The sequence below is a fragment of the Mobula birostris genome, chromosome 11 (assembly GCF_030028105.1).
Source record: "Mobula birostris isolate sMobBir1 chromosome 11, sMobBir1.hap1, whole genome shotgun sequence".
Taxonomy (NCBI): Eukaryota; Metazoa; Chordata; class Chondrichthyes; order Myliobatiformes; family Myliobatidae; genus Mobula; species Mobula birostris.
This window is the reverse complement of record NC_092380.1, coordinates 1,715,170-1,734,680: the sequence shown is the minus strand read 5'-3', so window position 1 is coordinate 1,734,680 and position 19,511 is coordinate 1,715,170. Positions and strand designations below refer to the sequence as shown.

The window sequence follows — 19,511 nt, the reverse complement described above, 5'->3', positions numbered from 1 at the left end:
AGGCAGGTTCTTCTTGTCCTCACCAGCCTTCGCATCCAGTACATAGTTTTCCATAACTTCCGCCATCTCCAACAGGATACCACCACCAAGCACATCTTCCCCGCACCCCCCCCCACACACACACACACTTTCTGCTTTCCGCAGGGATCGGCAGATGGTGAAGAGTGGGAATAAGGGGGGCCTATTCTGACTAGTGGTGTTCCACAGGAGCCAGTGTTGGGACCAATTCTTTTCCTGTTGTATGTCAATGATCTAGGTGATCTTTTGGCCAAGTTTGTTGATGATTCAAATATATGTGGCGGGCTAGGCACTTTAGAGGAAGAAGAGCATTTCAGAAGGGACAGATTAGGAGAATGGGCAAAAAAATGGCAGATCGACAGTAATGTAGGAAAGTATAAGTTCACACCTTTTGGTAAAAGGAATAAAGGCAGAGACTATTTTGTACATTAGGAGCAGATGGTGAGGGTCCTTAGTCATGGATACTGCCTTGAAGCACCACCTCTCGAGACTCCCTTGATGGTGTGGAGGCTCGTAGCCGCGATGGATCTGGCTGAATCTACAGCACTGTACAGACCACTGCATGTTGGGTGCTTGATGGTCTTTTTTAGTGGGTTCTTTTGGAGTTCTTTGTTTTGTGGCTGCCTGTAAGGAGACGAATCTCAAGGTTGTATGCATACTTTGATAATAATTGTTCTTTGAATTTTGAACGTGAGCCCTCTGCAGCTTTTTGTGATCCAGTACATCCAAGCCTCCACACCAAACAGTGATGTAACCATTCAGAATGGTCTCCACTATACTTTGCTAGAGTCTTGGGTGACATACTGATTCTCCTTAAACTCTTAATGAAGTAGAGCCACTGGCATGCCTTCTTCGTGCTCACATCAATATTTTGCGTCCTGGGTTAGATCCTCAAAGATTTTGACACTCCAAGTCTTGAAGCAGCTCACCCTTTCCACTGCTGATTGCTTGACGAAGATTAGTGTGTTCCCTTGACCTCACTGGGCCCCCTCTCAGCTATTTAGACATCACTCCCAAGTCTATTAGAAAGTAGGTCAGCTGCTCATGCGATAGTGGCTGATCCAAGCCCTACTCCATGCCATTGTATTAGAGGACAGGAGATTGTGGGAGACTGAGGTCTGTGATCTTCCTGCTTGTGTTGCCCCAGCAAACCATCAAGAGACAGTGCAAGAGAATCCAGACATGATGGATCTTGGGATTGATGTTGATAAATCCCTCGAAGTTGTCTCACAGGTTAAGAAGGCATGTGGTGTGCTGGCCTTCATTTGTTAGGGAATTGAGTTCAAAAGCCTCTTAAATATTTAAATATTTCACCTTTCACCTGTAACATGTAATTTTGAAGTTCTATAAAACTCTGGTGAGACCACGTTTGGAATCGTGTTCATTTCTGGTTGCCTCATTATAGGAAGGATGTGGAAGCTTTAGAGGGTGCAAGTGAGATTTACCAGGATGCTACCTGGTTTAGAAAGCGTGTCTGATGAGGATAGGTTGAGTGAGCTCGGGCTTTTCTCTTGAGAGTGAAGGAAGATGAATTGTGTATACAGTCAGCAACCTCATCCCGGAGTGACCATGCCCAATACTGGAGGACATCGGAAGGTTTGAGAGGAGGGGATTTCAATCAGGTCCACTGCCTGGGCTCAAAAGGAAACAATGGATCGCTACAACAAAAAAAGAGCTTTGACCAGCGATCAGTGTTTGGGATTGTTTAGCAAGAGCAAATTAAAGAAAGGCAGGGGTAAGCATGGCAGCAATCGTTGCCTAAGTGGACAGGGTCAGAGTGGTGATCTCGAGGCTTTGGCTCTTCAAGGATTCAGTCAGAAAGACAAGAGGGAAGAAAAGCTCAACATTATTTTATCCTTCCCTTCTTTATATCTGCTCAGCTAGGACAGTAGCGGTACCACACACTCACTGCCCCTCCCACAGCACTTGTTCTCACCCTCCTCACAGTCTCTTCCTAATCCCTCTCTCTCTTCTGTATAATTTATGCTTTACTTATGTGTTCCTTGTGCTTGCTGGGAGATCTAGTAGATTTATAACATTACCAGAGACATGAACAGAGTAGGCAGTCAGTATCTTTTTCCCCATGGTTGAAGTAGTGATTAGCAGAGAACATGATTTCGAGCTGTTAGGGATCCTTTACGGAGGGATTTTGGGGTCCAAGTCTGCAGCTCCCTGAAAGTGTCTGCACAGGTTGACGGGGTGGTAAAGGAGGAGTACAGTACACCTGCCTTTAATAGTCGAGGTTCTGAGATCAAGAGTCGGGAAATTATGATGCCGCAATATCAAATTCTGTTTAGCCACGTGGAGTATCTCGTGCAGTTCTGTTTGCCCCACTAGAGGAAGTGTGTTGAGGCTTTGGAAAGGGTCCAAAAGTTGTTCTCCAGGATTCTGCCTCAATGAACTGGAAGGAGACTTTGGATTCTCTTAATGACTGAAAGAATAAAAATTGGGGGTTACTTAGGAGGGTAGGGTTAGGTTGATTTTGGAGTGGGTTAGCACAACATTGTGGGCTGAAGGGCCTTCACTGTGCTGTAATGTTCTATGGTGCATGTAAACTTGGGTTGTTTTGTCTGGGGTGGCAGATGCTGAGGGAAAGTTTATAAGACATGGATCGAGCAAACAACCTATCTCTTTTCCCCAGGGTGGGAATGTCCAATACCAGAGAGCATGGATTTAATGTGTATGTGGGGGGTGGGACATGTGCAGGCCAAATTATTTTCACACCGAGCGGTGGGTGCCTGGAATGTACTGCCAGGGGTGGTGGTGCAGGCAGATATAATAGAGCTCTCTTAAGAAGCTGTAAGACAGACAGACAGATGCATGAATATGCAGGAAACAGTGGTAGGCAGAAGGGATTAATTTCTTTGGACATGTGATTACTGATTTAATTAGTTCAGTTCAACATCGTGGGCCAAAGGGCCTGTTCCTGTATGTTGTCTATACCATTGAAAGTATCTGAACAGGTTGCGTCAGTCTGGTACAGCAATTTGAAAGCATAGAATTGTAAGAGACTGTAGAGGGTAGTGAGCTCAGCCCAATACATCGTGGGCACGCCCCTCCCTACCATTGATGGTATCTACTGGAGAGCGTTCCTCAGGAAGGCAACATTCACTATCAAAGATCCACACCATCCGGGCCACACCATCTTCTCGTGGCTCCTGTCGAACGCGAGGCATTTGAAGTCCCGCACCACCAGGTTCAGGAACAGCTACTGCCCCTCATCTACACCCCTAAACCGTGGAATTCAATGCCTAAAATTTCAAGAGATGCAGACTTCCAAACAAAGCTCAAAACCAATTTATTTCCCTTTGCTTTTAACTAACACCTTTTTGTTTTTTTATTCTCATATTTTTATTTTTATTTTCAATTTTAATTTTATTTTCTGATTTGTACCTTTCTCACATTGTAAAGCACTTTGAATGACATCATCTGTATGAAAAGTGCTTGATAAAAGTTATTATATTTTTAGTTTTTCTCAGCTTGTGCTTGTAAAATCTGAGGTAGGGGTATAATGAAGCACACACACATTTCTCAATTGCTTGCGAACTATTCTACTGGTTTTCAGTATTGTGGCTTTCAGGAGATTTACATAGATATTGCTGTGTAGGTGTAATTGTTTAATGCTATTGTGTAGCAACATTGGGATGATACCAGCTGTAGATATTGCTATCAGGACAATTTATACCCTGTTCATGTTCCATAGTCTTTCAATTTCCTCTTTCAATTCAGCATACTTCTGGCATTTTTTCCACTTATTTATTTCTGTATGTTATCATCAGGTTTATTCACATTTAACTATCTATATGGAAACAAGACAACAATTCTCCAAACCAGGATGTAAAACACAGTAGTACACATAACACACGATATCTTATGAAGGTAGGGATAAAATCTACAGATGAATCACACATAAATGACAAACTAAAGTGCAATAATGTTAAATATTGTAAGGTACAGGTACAGAACAGATTAACCAGTGACAGTTCTAAGATGATGCGGCAGGGAGTTCAGAACCCTACTAGCCTGGGAGACGAAACTGGTTCTCATCCTGATCATTCTTGTTTTTTTGTCTCCTGCCTGATGGTAGAAAGTCAGAGGATGCTGGGTGGGTGGCTGGGATCCTAATTAATACTAAGAACTCTGTGTATGCAGCACTCCTGATAATCGTCTCTGGATGGATGGTAGGGAGACCCCTGTGATCCTCTCAGCTGTTCCCATTCCTTTGTAGGGTTTTCTGGTTTGGTGTTTGACTGCTCCCATACCAGATGGAGATGCAATTTAGATTAGATTAGATTATGAGGACACTCAGTCCTCGTTTATTGTCATTTAGAAATGCATGCATTAAGAAATGATGCAATGTTCCTCCAGAGTGATATCACAGAAAAAAAACAGGACAAACCAAAGACTAACACTGACAAGACCACATAATTATAACGTATAGTTACAGCAGTGCAAAGCAATACCATAATTTGATAAAGAGCAGACCATGGGCACGGTAAAAAAAAAAGCCTCAAAGTTCCAATCGACTCCCAATAGTCCCTGATAGCAGGCGGCAAAAGGGAGAAACTCGCTCTGCCATAAACCTCCAGGCGCCGACAACTGCCGATGCATTGGAAGCAACCACAGCCAACTCTGAGTCCGTCCGAAAACTTCGAGCCTCCGACACTGAGCACCATCTCTGCTGAGCGCTTCGACCCTGCCCCGGCCACCGAGCATCAAGCAAAGCTGAGGACTCTGGGCCTTCCCCTCCGGAGATTCTGGATCACACAGTAGCAGTGGCAGCGAAGCAGGCATTTCAGAAGTTTCACCGGATGTTCCTCCGTGCTGTCACGTCTGCCTCCGTTAAATCAGGACTGTGCACAGCATACCTCTACCTAGAGATGCTGCCTGGCCTGCTGCATTCACCAGCAACTTTTATGTGTGTTGCTTGAATTTCCAGCATCTGCAGAATTCCTGTTGCTTGTGCACAGCACCCTACTTGACAGATAACAGAAAGCATTCACCGGAGTGGCTACTGTGCACTGTGTCGCGCCACCATCTCCTCCTCCAACTTGTCAGGATGCTGTCAATGATGCTCCTATAAAAGGTGTGAGTGTGTGTGTGAGTGTGTGTTTTTCTGTGTGTGAGTTTGTGAGTTTTTCTGTTTGTGTGTGTGTGTGTTTTTCTGTGAGTGTGTGTGTGTGTGTGTTTTTCTGTGAGTGTGTGTGTTTGTGTGTGTGTGTTTTTCTGTGAGTGTGTGTGTGTGTGTGAGTGTGTGTTTTTCTGTGAGTGTGTGTGTGTGTGTGTAGCCTTGCTTGCCTCAATCTTCTCAGGAAGTGGAGGCATTACTGTACCATCTTGTTTGGGGAGATGATATTAAGGGACGGGTGAGGTCATCCCCTGGATGTGAACTCCCGGGAACTTGGTGCACTTAACTCTCTCTATGGAGGAGCCGTGTATTCGCAGAGTTGTGTTTGGAATGGCTATGTCTATTAAGTAATTTGTTCTTGCTTGTTTATTCTGTAATATATCTGGATGGTTATTATGGGTTGTCTACCTGTAAGAATGGATTGGTTGTAATACAATTTGTAGGGCTCGGACTCTGAAACTGGATCAGGCTTGTATTTGTAGTAAGGTTTGCTGTCGTTCTTTTTGAGGGGTGTGTGGGTGTCCAGGGAGGGGTGCCGTCTCTGGAGAAGGGGCTTGTTTTGTCCATTCCGGAGCAGCTCACTCGCCCTTGGTCCCCACCAGACACTGGGCTCTCACCCATGGCTCCAAGTAGCAGTTTGCACGCGACTGTGGCCACACCCTGGTACCCCACTTTGACAGAGTTGTTTGGAATGACTGTCTATTAGGGTTAGGGTTGGAGTGCCTGTCCTAGAATGCAAAGTCAGCACCAGCAGGCTGGATGGATGAGATCTACGGTAAGCTCCAATGGCTAGGAAAGTGGTGCTCACTCCTTCCGAACGCTCTGCTCTCCACTCTCTCCGCACTAATCCTAACCTTACTATAAAACCCGCCGATAAGGGGGATGCTGTTGTAGTCTGGCGTACTGACCTCTACCTTGCCGAGGCACAGCAACAACTCGCAGATACCTCCTCTTATTTACCCCTCGATCGTGACCCCACTAAGGAGCACCGGGCCATTGTCTCCCACACCATCACCAACTTTATCCGCTCAGGGGATCTCCCATCCACTGCTACCAACCTTATAGTCCCCACACCTCGCACTTCCCGTTTCTACCTCCTACCCAAGATCCACAAACCTGCCTGTCCAGGTAGACCCATTGTCTCAGCTTGCTCCTGCCCCACCGAACTCGTTTCTGCATACCTCGACACGGTTTTATCCCCCCTTGTTCAATCCCTTCCTACCTATGTTCATGACACCTCTCACGCTCTGAAATTTTTTTGATGATTTAAAGTTCCCTGGCCCCCACCGCTTTATTTTCACCATGGATGTTCAGCCCCTATATATTTTCATCCCCCACCAGGAAGATCTCAAAGCTCTCCACTTCTTTTTGGATTCTAGACCTAACCAGTTCCCCTCTACCACCACTCTGCTCCATATAGTGGAATTAGTCTTTACTCTTAATAATTTCTCCTTTGGCTCCTCCCACTTCCTCCAAACTAAAGGTGTAGCCATGGGCACCCGTATGGGTCCTAGCTATGCCTGCCTTTTTGTTGGCTTTGTGGAACAATCCATGTTCCAAACCTATTCTGGTATCTGTCCCCCACTTTTCCTTCGCTACATCGACGACTGCATTGGCACTGCTTCCTGCACACATGCTGAACTCGTTGACTTCATTAACTTTGCCTCTAACTTTCACCCTGCCCTCAGGTTTACCTGGTCCATTTCCGACACCTCCCTCCCCTTTCTTGATCTTTCTGTCTCTATCTCTGGAGACAGCTTATCTACTGATGTCTACTATAAGCCTACGGACCCTCACAGCTACCTGGACTATTCCTCTTCTCATCCTGTAGCTTGCAAAAATGCCATCCCCTTCTCACAATTCCTCCGTCTCCGCCGCATCTGCTCTCAGGATGAGGCTTTTCATTCCAGGACAAAGGAGATGTCCTCCTTTTTTAAAGAAAGAGGCTTCCCTTCCTCCACCATCAACTCTGCTCTCAAATGCATCTCTCCCATTTCACGCACATCTGCTCTCACCCCGTCCTCCCGCCACCCCACTAGGAATAGGGTTCCCCTTGTCCTCACCTACCACCTCACCAGCCTCCGGGTCCAACATATAATTCTCCGTAACTTCCGCCACCTCCAACTGGATTCCACCACTAAGCACATCTTTCCCTCCTCCCCCCCCTCCACTTTCCACAGGGATTGCTCCCTACACAACTCCCTTGTCCATTTGTCTCCCCCATCCCTTCCCATCAATCTCCCTCCTGGCACTTATCCTTGCAAGTGGAACAAGTGTTACACATGCCCTTACACTTCCTCCTTCACCACCATTCAAGGCCCCAGACAGTCGTGAGACCCGATGCAGGCTGGGAGACCATTTCGCTGAATACCTGCGCTCTGTTGGCCAGAGAAAGCAGGATCTCCCAGTGGCTACACATTTTAATTCCATGTCCCATTCCCTTTCTGATATGTCTATCCCCATCTCCTCTACTGTCTAGATGAAGCCACACTCAGGTTGGAGGAACAACACCTTATATTCCGTCTGGGTAGCCTCCAACCTGATGGCATGAACACTGACTTCTCTAACTTCTGCTAATGCCCCACCTCCCCTTCGTACCCCATCCGTTATTTATTTATTAATTATTATTATTACATAATTTTTTTTCTTCTCTCTTTTTCTCCCTCTGTCCCTCTCACTATACCCCTTGCCCATCCTCTGGGCTTCCCTCCTCCCCCTTTCTTTCTCCCTAAGCCTCCTGTCCCATGATCCTCTCATATCCCCTTTGCCAATCAACTGTCCAGCTCTTGGCTCCATCCCTCCCCCTCCTGTCTTCTCCTATCATTTCGGATCTCCCCCTCCCCCTCCCACTTTCAAATCTCTTACTATCTCTTCTTTCACTTAATCCTGACGAAGGGTCTCAGCCCGAAACGTCGACTGTACCTCTTCCTATTGATGCTGCCTGGCCTGCTGCGTTCCCCAGCAATTTTTACGTGTGTTGCTTGAAATTCCAGCATCTGCAGATTTCCTCGTGTTTTCATCACTGCAACCAAGGAAGACCCCCTGCTTGTGGCACTTCTTGGTATCACTGGACCCGGACTTCTGGGGACAGCCACAGTGCAACAGCTTTTCCACTTTTAAAAACTCTCTTGCACAGGTTTCCTGTCATTGTCGGACATGATGGATGACCATTATGCTGTCTGCTACGAGTCCATATTTTAAATCAAGAATTTGGTGAATGATGTTTGCCACTTGAGTGTGCCTGGGTCAGTAATCAGATTGAGTTAAACTGCTACGGGATCTTGTAATGTGTTGGATTGTTTCTGGTTTCTTTTGGCATTTTCTGCATTTATCACCTTGGATTTGTTGGTCTTTTATTATGTATTTTCGATTTTTTTTATGTTAACCACCTAGTTCTGTATTGCAACAAGGTTCTGAGTTGGATGATCAGCCATGATCATACTGAATGGCAGTGCAGGCTCGAAGGGCCAAATCGCCTACTCCTGCACCTATTTTCTATGTTTCTATGAACCATCTGTTTCTGGGAAGAGGTCTCTTAATGCTGAGCCAGGCATCTAATACTTCCTTGTCAACATCTAGTCTGCTCAGATTGTGGGGACATCTTCCATGGAGGGTCAGGCTCTTCCTTTGGTTAATCTTTTCTTCTGTAGTGATAATTTCTTTATTTTTCTGGTTGTGCTTTAATTTAAATTTAGTGGTGTGTGCTTATCAGAGTTTAACTTGCTCATGTGGCATTCTGATTACGTTTCTGTTGATGAAAATGTATCTTTAGAAGTTTTATCTGACTTCTGTATTTTTAAGGTCTGTTAACTCCTGATCCTCCTTCAGTCCCAGGTAGAATTAATCGAAGTCTGTTCGACTGTTTTCTAAAATCCGTCATTTGAGTTGTTACTTTTCCTTGTAACATTTCCGGATCAGTTTAGGATATTATGCCAAAGGAATGTTACAATGGGTATGGTGAAAGTGTTTATTGCCTTTGTTATATTTTTACTGTTGAGCTGTTTGACAGATTTTCTTAGCCTTGAAGTAAATTCTGTCAAAAGTTTTCCAATTATTGCACTATGAGCTGTTTTCTTTGCTTGTAGATATCCCAGGTACTTGTGTTTCATATTCACCCATTGCTTGTATTGTCTCCCATTGCTGTTTTATATTCTGTTAGATCTATTGCACCTTTCCCTGTCTTTAACGTTCTGTACTTAACTAGACCAAAGTTCAAGTGTATCTACTATTTGAATAGTTCTACTATTTGAATTAATTGCTCTAGCTTTATTGATGGAGTGTATAATTTCAAATTACAGTATCCCTGTATAGAAGGTGTGTCAAGGAATAATTCATTTCATTGTTTCTGATTTGATTTCCTATTTTTGTGCGATTCAGTAAATTAGAGTGGGAGTTAAATCAGTAGTGGACTTGATCACCCTGGAAAATGCCCCAGTTTATTGTGATAATTGTGTTTTGGTTAGTAGATAGGGGCATTGTGCTACACCAATGCTTCATCAGATGTTGTAGGAATTTTATAGTATTGGATGTAATTCTTATAAATTGAGAACTTTAATGTGTGGGACAGGATCAAATGCATTGTGATACTTAACAACATGAAAGATTTCTGCTTTTCCTCTGGGCTTGATTTAGAGTTACTGAATCTATAATCGGTTCTTCTTTACATCCTTGCGGCATCCTTTCTGCTCTAAGTATTTTGTGGTTATCTCAGTGAGTGGTAATTAGTTGCAAGATGCATGTTACAACTTTGTATATAGTTTGTAAACAAGTAATAGGACAATATTTTCATGGGTCATTTATGATTTCTTCAGGTAAGTGATGTTTTACTTTCTGTCAAAACTTTGGTCACTTCAGAATTTTTAAAGAAAATTGTTGATGTGTATTAACAGGAACAGATGAAGGCAGGTAAATGTATTGTATCAAAAATTATCACTGTTGTTACTTTTCCAGTTGAGTATTTTTAATAACCACCTTTAGCATATACATTGTAACTTCTGTGTGTGTGTGTTTTTGTCCGTGTGTGTGTCCTGTTTGACCAGATATTAGACCAAAAGTTCATTGTCTCTGTGCTAGGGTAGGTGACATTTTGGTGCATCAAATTTAGTTTCAATGTCCTGTATAAACTATTTCATTGTTCCTAAACTGGGAATTCTGTTTTCTTTGTTGACACATTTTGTGTATCTATTTAGTCTGGCATTGTATTCTTTATATTAATGTGTCCAAGTTCTACAGTGCTTTTGTTCGGTTGATTGTATCACGTATGGACCTCATATTTCCTTAGTTTCTCTCAACTTTCTTGCTTGGGTTATCCAATTTATGCTGCATTAGTCTAGGCTATTTCTGCTCTAAAGGTTGCAATTTTGTTTCTTAGTCTTTTCTGGCATTTTGCTATTCTCATGTCATTACTCTGCTTTGGGTTTCTATGAATGAGTGGTTCATTTTGGTAGGTCAAATTTGAAGACAGAATGTAATATTAATGGTAAGACTCTTGGCAGTGTGAAGGATCTGAAAGATCTTAGGGTCTGTGTCCATAGGACACTCAAAGCTGCTGCACAGGTTGACAGTGTTGTTAAGAAGGCGTACAGTGTGTTGGCCTTTATCAGCTGTGGGATTGAGGTCAAGAGCCATGAGCTAATGTTACAGCTAAATAAAACCTTGATCAGACCCCACTTGGAGTACTGTGTTCAGTTCCGGTCACCTCACTACAGGAAGAATGTGGATACTATGGAGAGAGTGCAGAGGAGATTTCCAAGGACGTTGCCTGGAATGGAGGGTGTACGTTATGAGAATAGGTTGAGTAAGCTTGGCCTTTCCTCCTTGGAGCAATGGAGGAGGAAAGGTGACATGATAGAGGTGTATAAGATGATGAGGGACATTGATCGTGGGGATAATCAGAGGCTTTTTCCCTGGGCTGAAATGAATAAGGAGGCATTGTTTTAAGGTACTTGGAAATGTGTACCAAGGGAATGTCAGGGGTAAGTTTTTTACGCAGAGACTGGTGAGTGCATGGAATGAACTGCTGGCTGTGGTGGTGGAAGCGGATACAGTAGGGTCTTTTAAGAGCCTCTTAGATAGGTGCATGGAGCTTAGAAAAATCGAGGGCTATGCGGCAGGGAAATTCTTGGCAATTTCTAGAGTAGGTTACGTGGTTGGCACACTATTGTGGGCTGAAGGGCCTGTGATATGCTGTAGGTTTTCATGTTCTATGTTCTATTCTGGAGCCATTGCACTGCTATTAATGCTGCACAGTATGTTGTGTGTAGTTCTTCAAATGTTTCAAGTTTTCCTAAATATTTTGGTAATATCATGTTGAGAGTAACAATTTCTGCAAATCTTGATGACGTTTTGGTAGGTAGTGTCTTTTTGTTGGGTCAGTGCCCATGTATTCTGTTAGTGTGATGTTAAATGTTAGGATAATTTTGTTGGTAAGCTCAACTTTATCGTCAGCATTCTGTGGAGGCTCTGTATCTGTTGTTGCTATTACCGTTGGGTTGTGGAGCAACTGTTAAAGTAGTCCTATTTTCTTTCATCAGTGACAAGAAAATCTGCAGATGCTGAAAAGCCAAACAATATACACACAAACTGCTGGAGGAACTGAGCAGGCCAGGCAGCATCTATAGAAAAGAGTAAACAGTTGATGTTTTGGGCTGAGACCCTTCAGCAGGACTAGAATATTTTTCATAGATGCTGCCTGGCCTACTCAGTTCTGGCAGGTAGGCAAGTGTGTGTAATATGTCTGTGGATTGTTACTTTTTTTCTACATTGATCTGTTACTTGTTGTGCATTTATTGCATGCCAGGATATTGTACTATAAACTTTTGATGAAGTTTGTCCCTGTATGCTGTCAGATCAGCCTGAAGTTCTATTACTTGATAATATGCACATATTATGAATGTGTTTATCTTTAATAACCATTTCATGTGTGTCTGTCTTCTCTTAACTTAAGTGGTCTCAAGTGCAATAAACTGCTTCCCTGAAAAACACCTGCAGCCTTGCACCCCCAAAATGGAGAAAAGATGCTGACCACAGCACTGCCCAATCTGTATGCAGCCGTGCCTGGATTTGTTTCTGTTGTGGTCCATGGGTCGTATTTTATTTCCAGTCAGCACTGCATATCTGCAGGGCTTTCCCCTGGGGAAGTGCCCAACGGGGGACAGAGAACTCATGTGTTGGTGTTTTGTCTTTCTCTTTTCTCAGCTCAAGCTGGTAAAATCTGAGGTACAGGCACAGCTAAGCACATTTATCTCACAATTGTTAGGAACTTTCAGACTATTCCAGCGCTGTTTTGTAATGTGGATTTCTAGAGATTTGCATAAATATTGCTGTGTAGGTGTAATTGTTTAATGCTATTGTGTAGTGTGTTTAGGATGATACCAGCTGTAGATATTACTATCAGGACAATTTATACCCTGTTCATGTTCCATAGTCTTTCAATTTCCTCTTTTAATTCAGCATATTTCTGGTGTTTTTCACTTATCGATTTTTGTATGTTATGTGGTTTGGAATGGCTATATCTGTTAAGTTGTTCCTGCTCATTTATCATGTAATATATCTGGACAGTTCTTATGGATTGTCCTACCTGTAACAATGGATTGGTTGTAATATAATTTGTGGTACTCTAAAACTGGATCAGGCTTGTATTTACAGTAAGGTGTGTGGTTTTTTGAGTTTGTATTTTAAAGCAAGATTTTGATGAATGATGTTTGTCAGGTGAGGTTGATGTTCTGGAGCATGTTGATATTAAGGGAGAGGAGATGTTGGAGTTATTAAAATACATTAGGACGGACAAGTCCCCGGGGCCTGACGGAATATTCCCCAGGCTGCTCCACGAGGCGAGGGAAGAGATTGCTGAGCCTCTGGCTAGGATCTTTATGTCCTTGTTGCCTACGGGAATGGTACCGGAGGATTGGAGGGAGGCAAATGTTGTCTCCTTGTTCAAAAAAGATAGTAGGGATAGTCTGGGTAATTATAGACCAGTGAGCCTTGTGTCTGTGGTGGAAAAGCAGTTGGAAAAGATTCTTAGAGATAGGATCTATAGGCATTTAGAGAATCATGGTCTGATCAGGGACAGTCAGCATGGCTTTGTGAAGGGCAGATCGTGTCTAACAAGCTTGATAGAGTTCCCTGAAGAGGTGACCAGGCATATAGATGAGGGTAGTGCAATGGATGTGACCTATATGGATTTCAGTAAGGCATTTGACAAGGTTCCACATGGTAGGCTTATTCAGAAAGTCAGAAGGCATGGGATCCAGGGAAGTTTGGCCAGGTGGATTCAGAATTGGCTTGCCTGCAGAAGGCAGAGGGTGGTGGTGGAGGGGATATATTCGGATTAGAGGGTTGTGACTAGTGGTGTCCCACAAGGATTGGTTCTGGGACCTCTACTTTTCATGATTTTTATTAATGACCTGGATGTGGGGGTAGAAGGATGGGTTGGCAAGTTTGCAGATGACATGAAGGTTGGTGGTGTTGTGGATAGTGTAGAGGATTGTCGAACATTGCAGAGAGACATTGATAGGTTGCAGAAGTGGGCTGAGAAGTGGCAGAAGTGGAGTTCAACCCAGAGAAGTGTGAGGTGGTACACTTTGGAAGGACAAACTCCAAGGCAGAGTACAAAGTAAATGGCAGGATACTTGGTAGTGTGGAGGAGCAGAGGGATCTGGGGGTACATGTCCACAGATCCCTGAAAGTTGCCTCACAGGTAGATAGGGTAGTTAAGAAAGCTTATGGGGTGTTAGCTTTCATAAGTCGAGGGACAGAGTTTAAGATTCGCGATGTAATGATGCAGCTCTATAAAACTCTGGTTAGGCCACACTTGGAGTACTGTGTCCAGTTCTGGTCGCCTCACTATAGGAAGGATGTGGAAGCATTGGAAAGGGTACAGAGGAGATTTACCAGGATGCTGCCTGGTTTAGAGAATATGCATTATGATCAGAGATTAAGGGAGCTAGGGCTTTACTCTTTGGAGAGAAGGAGGAGACATGACAGAGTTGTACAAGATAATAAGAGGAATAGATAGAGTGGATAGCCAGCACCTCTTCCCCAGGGCACCACTGCTCAATACAAGAGGACGTGGCTTTAAGGTAAGGAAGGTTTTTTACTCAGAGAGTGGTTGGTGCATGGAATGCACTGCCTGAGTCAGTGGTGGAGGCAGATACACTAGTGAAATTTAGGAGACTACTAGACAGGTATATGGAAGAATTTTAAAGTGGGGTGGGAGTTATATGGGAGGCAGGGTTTGAGGGTCGGCACAACAATGTGGGCTGAAGGGACTGTACTGTGCTGTACTATTCTATGTTCTATGTCACTTGATTGTGGCTGGGTAAGTAATCAGATTGAATTAAACTGCTGCAGGATCATGTAATTTGTTTTGTTTTGGCATTTTCTGCATTTATCTTGAATTTGTTGGTCTTTTTATGTATTTTTGATTTTTTTTTTGTGTATTAACCTGTATTACCAGAAGGAACCCCGTTTCTGGGAGGAAGTCTCCAACTCTGAGCTAGGTGTTTGATGCTTCCTTGTTGACATCTAGTCTGCTCAGATCATGAGGACGTCTTCCATCGAGGGTCATGGGTTCCATTGGCTAACCTTTCCTTCTGTAGTGATAACTTCATTTTTCCTGTGCTTTGATTTAAATGGTGTGTGCTTCTTATCAGAATTGCATATGCTTGTGTGGAGTGTTGAATCCAGGTTTTGTTGATGAAAATGTATCCTTAGAAGTTTTAATCTGACTAGTGTAAATTTTTTAATATCTTTTGTTCCTCTTCCTTCTGCAGTCCTGGGTGGTGTTAATCTAAGTACATTCATAATGTTTTCTAAAATTTATCATTCCAGTTCTTATTTTTCTTTGTAAATCTTCCAGATCGGTTTAGGATGTTATGCCAAAAGGATGTTACTATGGGTCTAGTGAAAATGTTTATTGCCTTTGTTATATTTTACTATTGAGCTCTGCTTTGCAGATTTTCTTAAGCCTTGAAGTAAATTCTGTCAAATGTTTTCTCTTTATCACACTATGATCTATTTTCTGAGTTTGTTGATATCCCAGACAATTGTGTTTCATGTTCATGCATCGGTTACATTGTATCCTGCTGCTCAGCTTCCTATTCCACGAGCTCTGTTGCACCTTTCTTTATGTTTAATATTCTGTACTTAGCGAGTCCAACATTCACATTTGTACCTTTCAAAAATAGTTCTACAATTTGAAGTAATTGCTTTAGCTTTACTGATGAAGGAACATATAATTTTGAATTGTCAAGGTTAAATTTATTTGGTTGTTTCTGATTTGATGCCCTAATCTCATCCGATTGAGTAAATTAGAGTGCGGGTTTAACACTAGAGGAAACCACAGTGGGCTTGGAGAGTCACCTTGGAAAAATGCCTCAGTTTATTTTGATAGTGGTGGTTGTTTTTTGGTTATTAGTAGATAGGGTGATTCTGCTTCATTAGAAGTTTCACAAGTATTGGCTGTAGTGTCAGTACATTGTGTGGGACAGAATCAATTGCTTTTTGGTCGTCAATATAACGTGAAGATGGCCTTTTTTTCATTCTAAGTTTTTTCTTGCAAAAGTTCTGAACAATGGATATTTAATTGATGTTTTTCTTGAATATTGTGTATCCTTTGCAATGTGCCTCTGTTGCTGCTGCAAGTAGGTTTTTCATTGGATAGTAGTACAATCACTCAAGTTGAGTATGTTGTTGCAGGATCCATCATCAGGGACCCCCACCAGCCAGGACTTGCTCTCTTCTCACTACTGCCAACAGGGGGAAGTTACAGGAGCCTCAGGACTCGCTCCACCAGGTTCAGGAACAGTTACTACCCCTCAACCATCAGGCTCTGAAACGAAAGGAGATAACTTCACATAATTTCTCTTGCCCCCCATCATTGAAATGTACCCTCAAATAAAGAATTCACTTTCGAGGACCCTTCATCTCATGTTCTCAATTATGTATTGCTTGGTTATTTACTATTATTTTTGTATTTGCACAGTTTGTTGTCTTCTGCACTTTGAATGCACAAGTTGGGCAGTTTTTCATTGATTCTGTTATGGTTGTTATTCTATAGATTTATTGAGTAGGAATCTCAGGGTTGAATGGTGATATGTATGTACTTTGATAATAACTTTAAGGTTTATTTTCTGAAGGGTTGATAATTGGTGGGTCTTCAGGCTGTGAAGGCCAGTCTGGGCTCCACAATTTCGGGTGCGGTGTGGACACAAGTGGTGGCTGTGGTTAGTGGTTGGGCCTTTTGGTTGTTGGGTCTCTCCTGCCAATTGTTCTCTGCAGCACAGCAGAGTCTACTTTCATGTATCACAGCTCCCTTTCCTCCAGCTGCATCTACTGAGTGCAATGTCTTCCCAGATTTTAGATGTGATGTCGAATTTCATCAAGCCTTTTTAGGTGTTTGCTTTGGCCTACCAGGGGCTTGCTGCTTCATTTCACCTGCACATTTGACAAGACAGGCCATTCCTTGTATGATAACAAAGTATGCCTGTGTGCATATGACAATACACTTTGACTTAGTTGAGTTGAGGGATAGTTCCCTGAGTATACAAGGAAACAGAATATTCTGTGACAAATCCGACCTGTACTGAACTGTGCAGTAAGTGGCTGGGAGAGCCTTTAAAAGGAGATGATCACTTAATGCCTTTGCTGATTCGATCCTGAGGCATTCAATGGCCACTGATTAACATGAACACTCTCCCCCTCCTTCCCCGATTTGTTTCTGTGGGGCAAATTCGGAGAATCCCACACTCAGTGATTGCTTTCAATGGCCTCAAGGCATCAGTCAGTGAAGTTGTGAATGCAAGATTCTGCAAGTGCCGGAAAAACTCAGCAGGCCAGGCTGCATCTATGGACAGGAATAAACAGCCGGGCTGAGAGCCTTCATCAGGAATTAAAAAGAACCCCTCAACTGGGGAGGATGGGAGAAAGGAGAGGGAGGAGAGAGTTGTGAAGAGACAGGGAAGGAGAGCAGTTGGAGAGGGAAGCTCTCCAGGGCAGAGAGGTGGGGGAGGGGGAGAAGGAAGAGGTGGAGAAATAGACTAGCAATTGATTTAAAAGAGAGAGGTCGTAGGAGGAGAGATTTATGACAACCACTCAGGGGCTCCTTTGTTTTGTGGCGATTTAATAGGAATTTAAGGGGCAGCTTGTTTTTCCACCCAGATTGTAGTTGGTATATGGAACCAGCTGCTACAGAACATGGTTGAGGCAGATACATTAACAACAATTGAAAGACACGTGAACCATACGTGGATAGGAAGGATTTTGAAGGGATATGGGGCACAAGGGACGGGTTTAGATAGGAATTTTGATCGGTATGGACAATTGGTCCGAAGGGCTTGTTTCTGTACTGTATAACTATTATAGGGGACCCCTGTTTTGTAAGTACATTACTATATTGTTTATTCACCCCGTATTTGAATATTATATTCTTCATCTAAGGCACTTGGAGCGACGATTAACGAATTCTGCAAGGGTGTATTTGGCGTAACGCGGGAGTCGCGCACTCCCCTCGCCCACATAAAACCTTGCTTTGCCGTCTTTCGGGGGGCGTTGCTGCACAGGTATGCCCACCCCCATGTTTTTGGTTTTAATTCGCAGAATTTGCCTTGATTCCCTTTAAATGTTTTGCAAGCACAACATAGCCCCAGTTTAGCGTCACAGCCAATCAGGCTGCAGGGCCCTACCCCTTTCTCCCTGACTGATTGTAGGCTATGCCAATTAGAGGCCGAACTGTGTTTGGCTCTGACCAATCACTGGGCGGAGCGGAGGTGCGACGGTGGGATTTCGTGGCAGGGAGATGAGATGGACAGCCCACCAGGCCCTGCGGTTGAAGAGATCGACGTGAAGACAGACCAATGGCAGTTCGGGAACGGGACAGGATGCGAAGTGTCGAGTAATCGCAGCATCTCGGTGGGTGGGGCCGTCGAGGGACAATTCCCCCTCCCCGCCCGCAGTCCGACTCCGAACCATGGGCGGAGTGACGTCCTCGCTCACCAATCAGTGCGGCGGCCGTAAAGGCTGGCGGCCCGGCCAAACCACGGTACAGACCAATAAGGAAGCGCAGGAATGACAGAGCAGGGCGTGCTCCAATCACTACCCACCATGTCGTTGAGTGACAGGCGGGACGCTTATAGGGGCAGGGGCGTCTTTACGGACAGGAGGGATAGACCAATAGGAAGGAGGAATTGTCCGGGAGCGAACACCAGTGATAGAGAGAGAGAGAAACGGAAGGGCGGTTCAACCAATCAGCTGGTGTGGAGGCGGGAGCAGTGGCGCGGCGCGAGCGGTGGCGGTGGTTGAGGTGGAACGAAGCGGCGGCTGAGGAGGCGCGAGAGACACACACAGAATAGAGAGGGAGCCCGAGGTGACCCACGGCTAGCCACGTAACCGACACCTGGAGCCGTCCGAGGACGGGAGAAAACGATCGGCCCCGGTCCGGAGATCACCGCGGCGGCAGCGATGAGGTGACGGAAAGGGGGGGAGGGGAGGGAAAGCCGGCGACTCTGGCGCGCATGCGCACTGGGGAAAGCGGAGTGGCCTGTACCTGGTGAGGGGAGCGCTACTTCCTGTCAGCGCCGCGGCACCTGCTCGGCTGAATGTGGTGGGAATGTGGTGGGAATGGGAAGGGAATGTGGTGGGAATGGGAAGGGAACTTTATGGGTAAGGGTGATGGAGGTAGGGATTGGAGTAAAGAACTCAGGGAACAGTTGACGCTTCGGTCCGAAACCCCTCATCAGGACTAGGCAGAATAAGAAGGTAGGGAAAGGTGAATGAATTACATGATGGCAGATAATGGGTGAGGAGGGCATTCTCTTGCACTTTATCGTTTATCTGCACCATACTCTTTCCGTGGCTTTATTCTGCATTTGAATTGTTTGACATTGTTCTGGATCAATGCACTGTGTGTTGAGTTGATCTGCATAAACACTATGCAAGACAAGTTTTTAACTGTTTCTCTGTGCATGTGACAATAATAAACCAATACCAAAGGGTAGGTGGGAGAATTAAGCAAGAAGCCGGGAGGTGAGAGGTAGAAGAAGTGAGAGAATGAAGAAGGGAGCTAATAGGAGAAATTAGTAGACCATGAAAGGAAGGGAAGCAGAAAGAGGTAAGGAGAAGGGACGGGGGGGGGGGGGTAAACCAGAATGTAGAATGGGGAGAAAAGACAAAAGGGGGGGGGGAAGGAATAATTACTTGAATCTGGTGTAGTTGATGTTCATGCAGAGAAAACTGTCAGGACGGACATTTAGTGGGTAGGGACAAGGGAGTCACAGAGTGATCCCTGCGGACAGTGGGGGAGGGCATTGGAAAAGATGCGCTCAGTAAAGTTCCTTTAGTCCTCACCTGCCACTCTGAGCCCCTGCAT

The 19,511-nt window shown here is 44.3% G+C and overlaps 1 protein-coding gene across 1 annotated transcript in view; it reads left to right on the top strand.

Moving 5' to 3' along the window:
- Positions 1-18,388: 18,388 nt before the first annotated feature.
- atxn2l (ataxin 2-like) overlaps positions 18,389-19,511 on the top strand; it is a 41,333-nt gene continuing 40,210 nt past the window's right edge. The window contains exon 1 of the mRNA XM_072271424.1: positions 18,389-18,609. Within this exon, the coding sequence (XP_072127525.1) occupies positions 18,605-18,609 (5 nt within the window). The 5' untranslated portion in view covers positions 18,389-18,604. The remainder of the gene's footprint in view (positions 18,610-19,511) is intronic.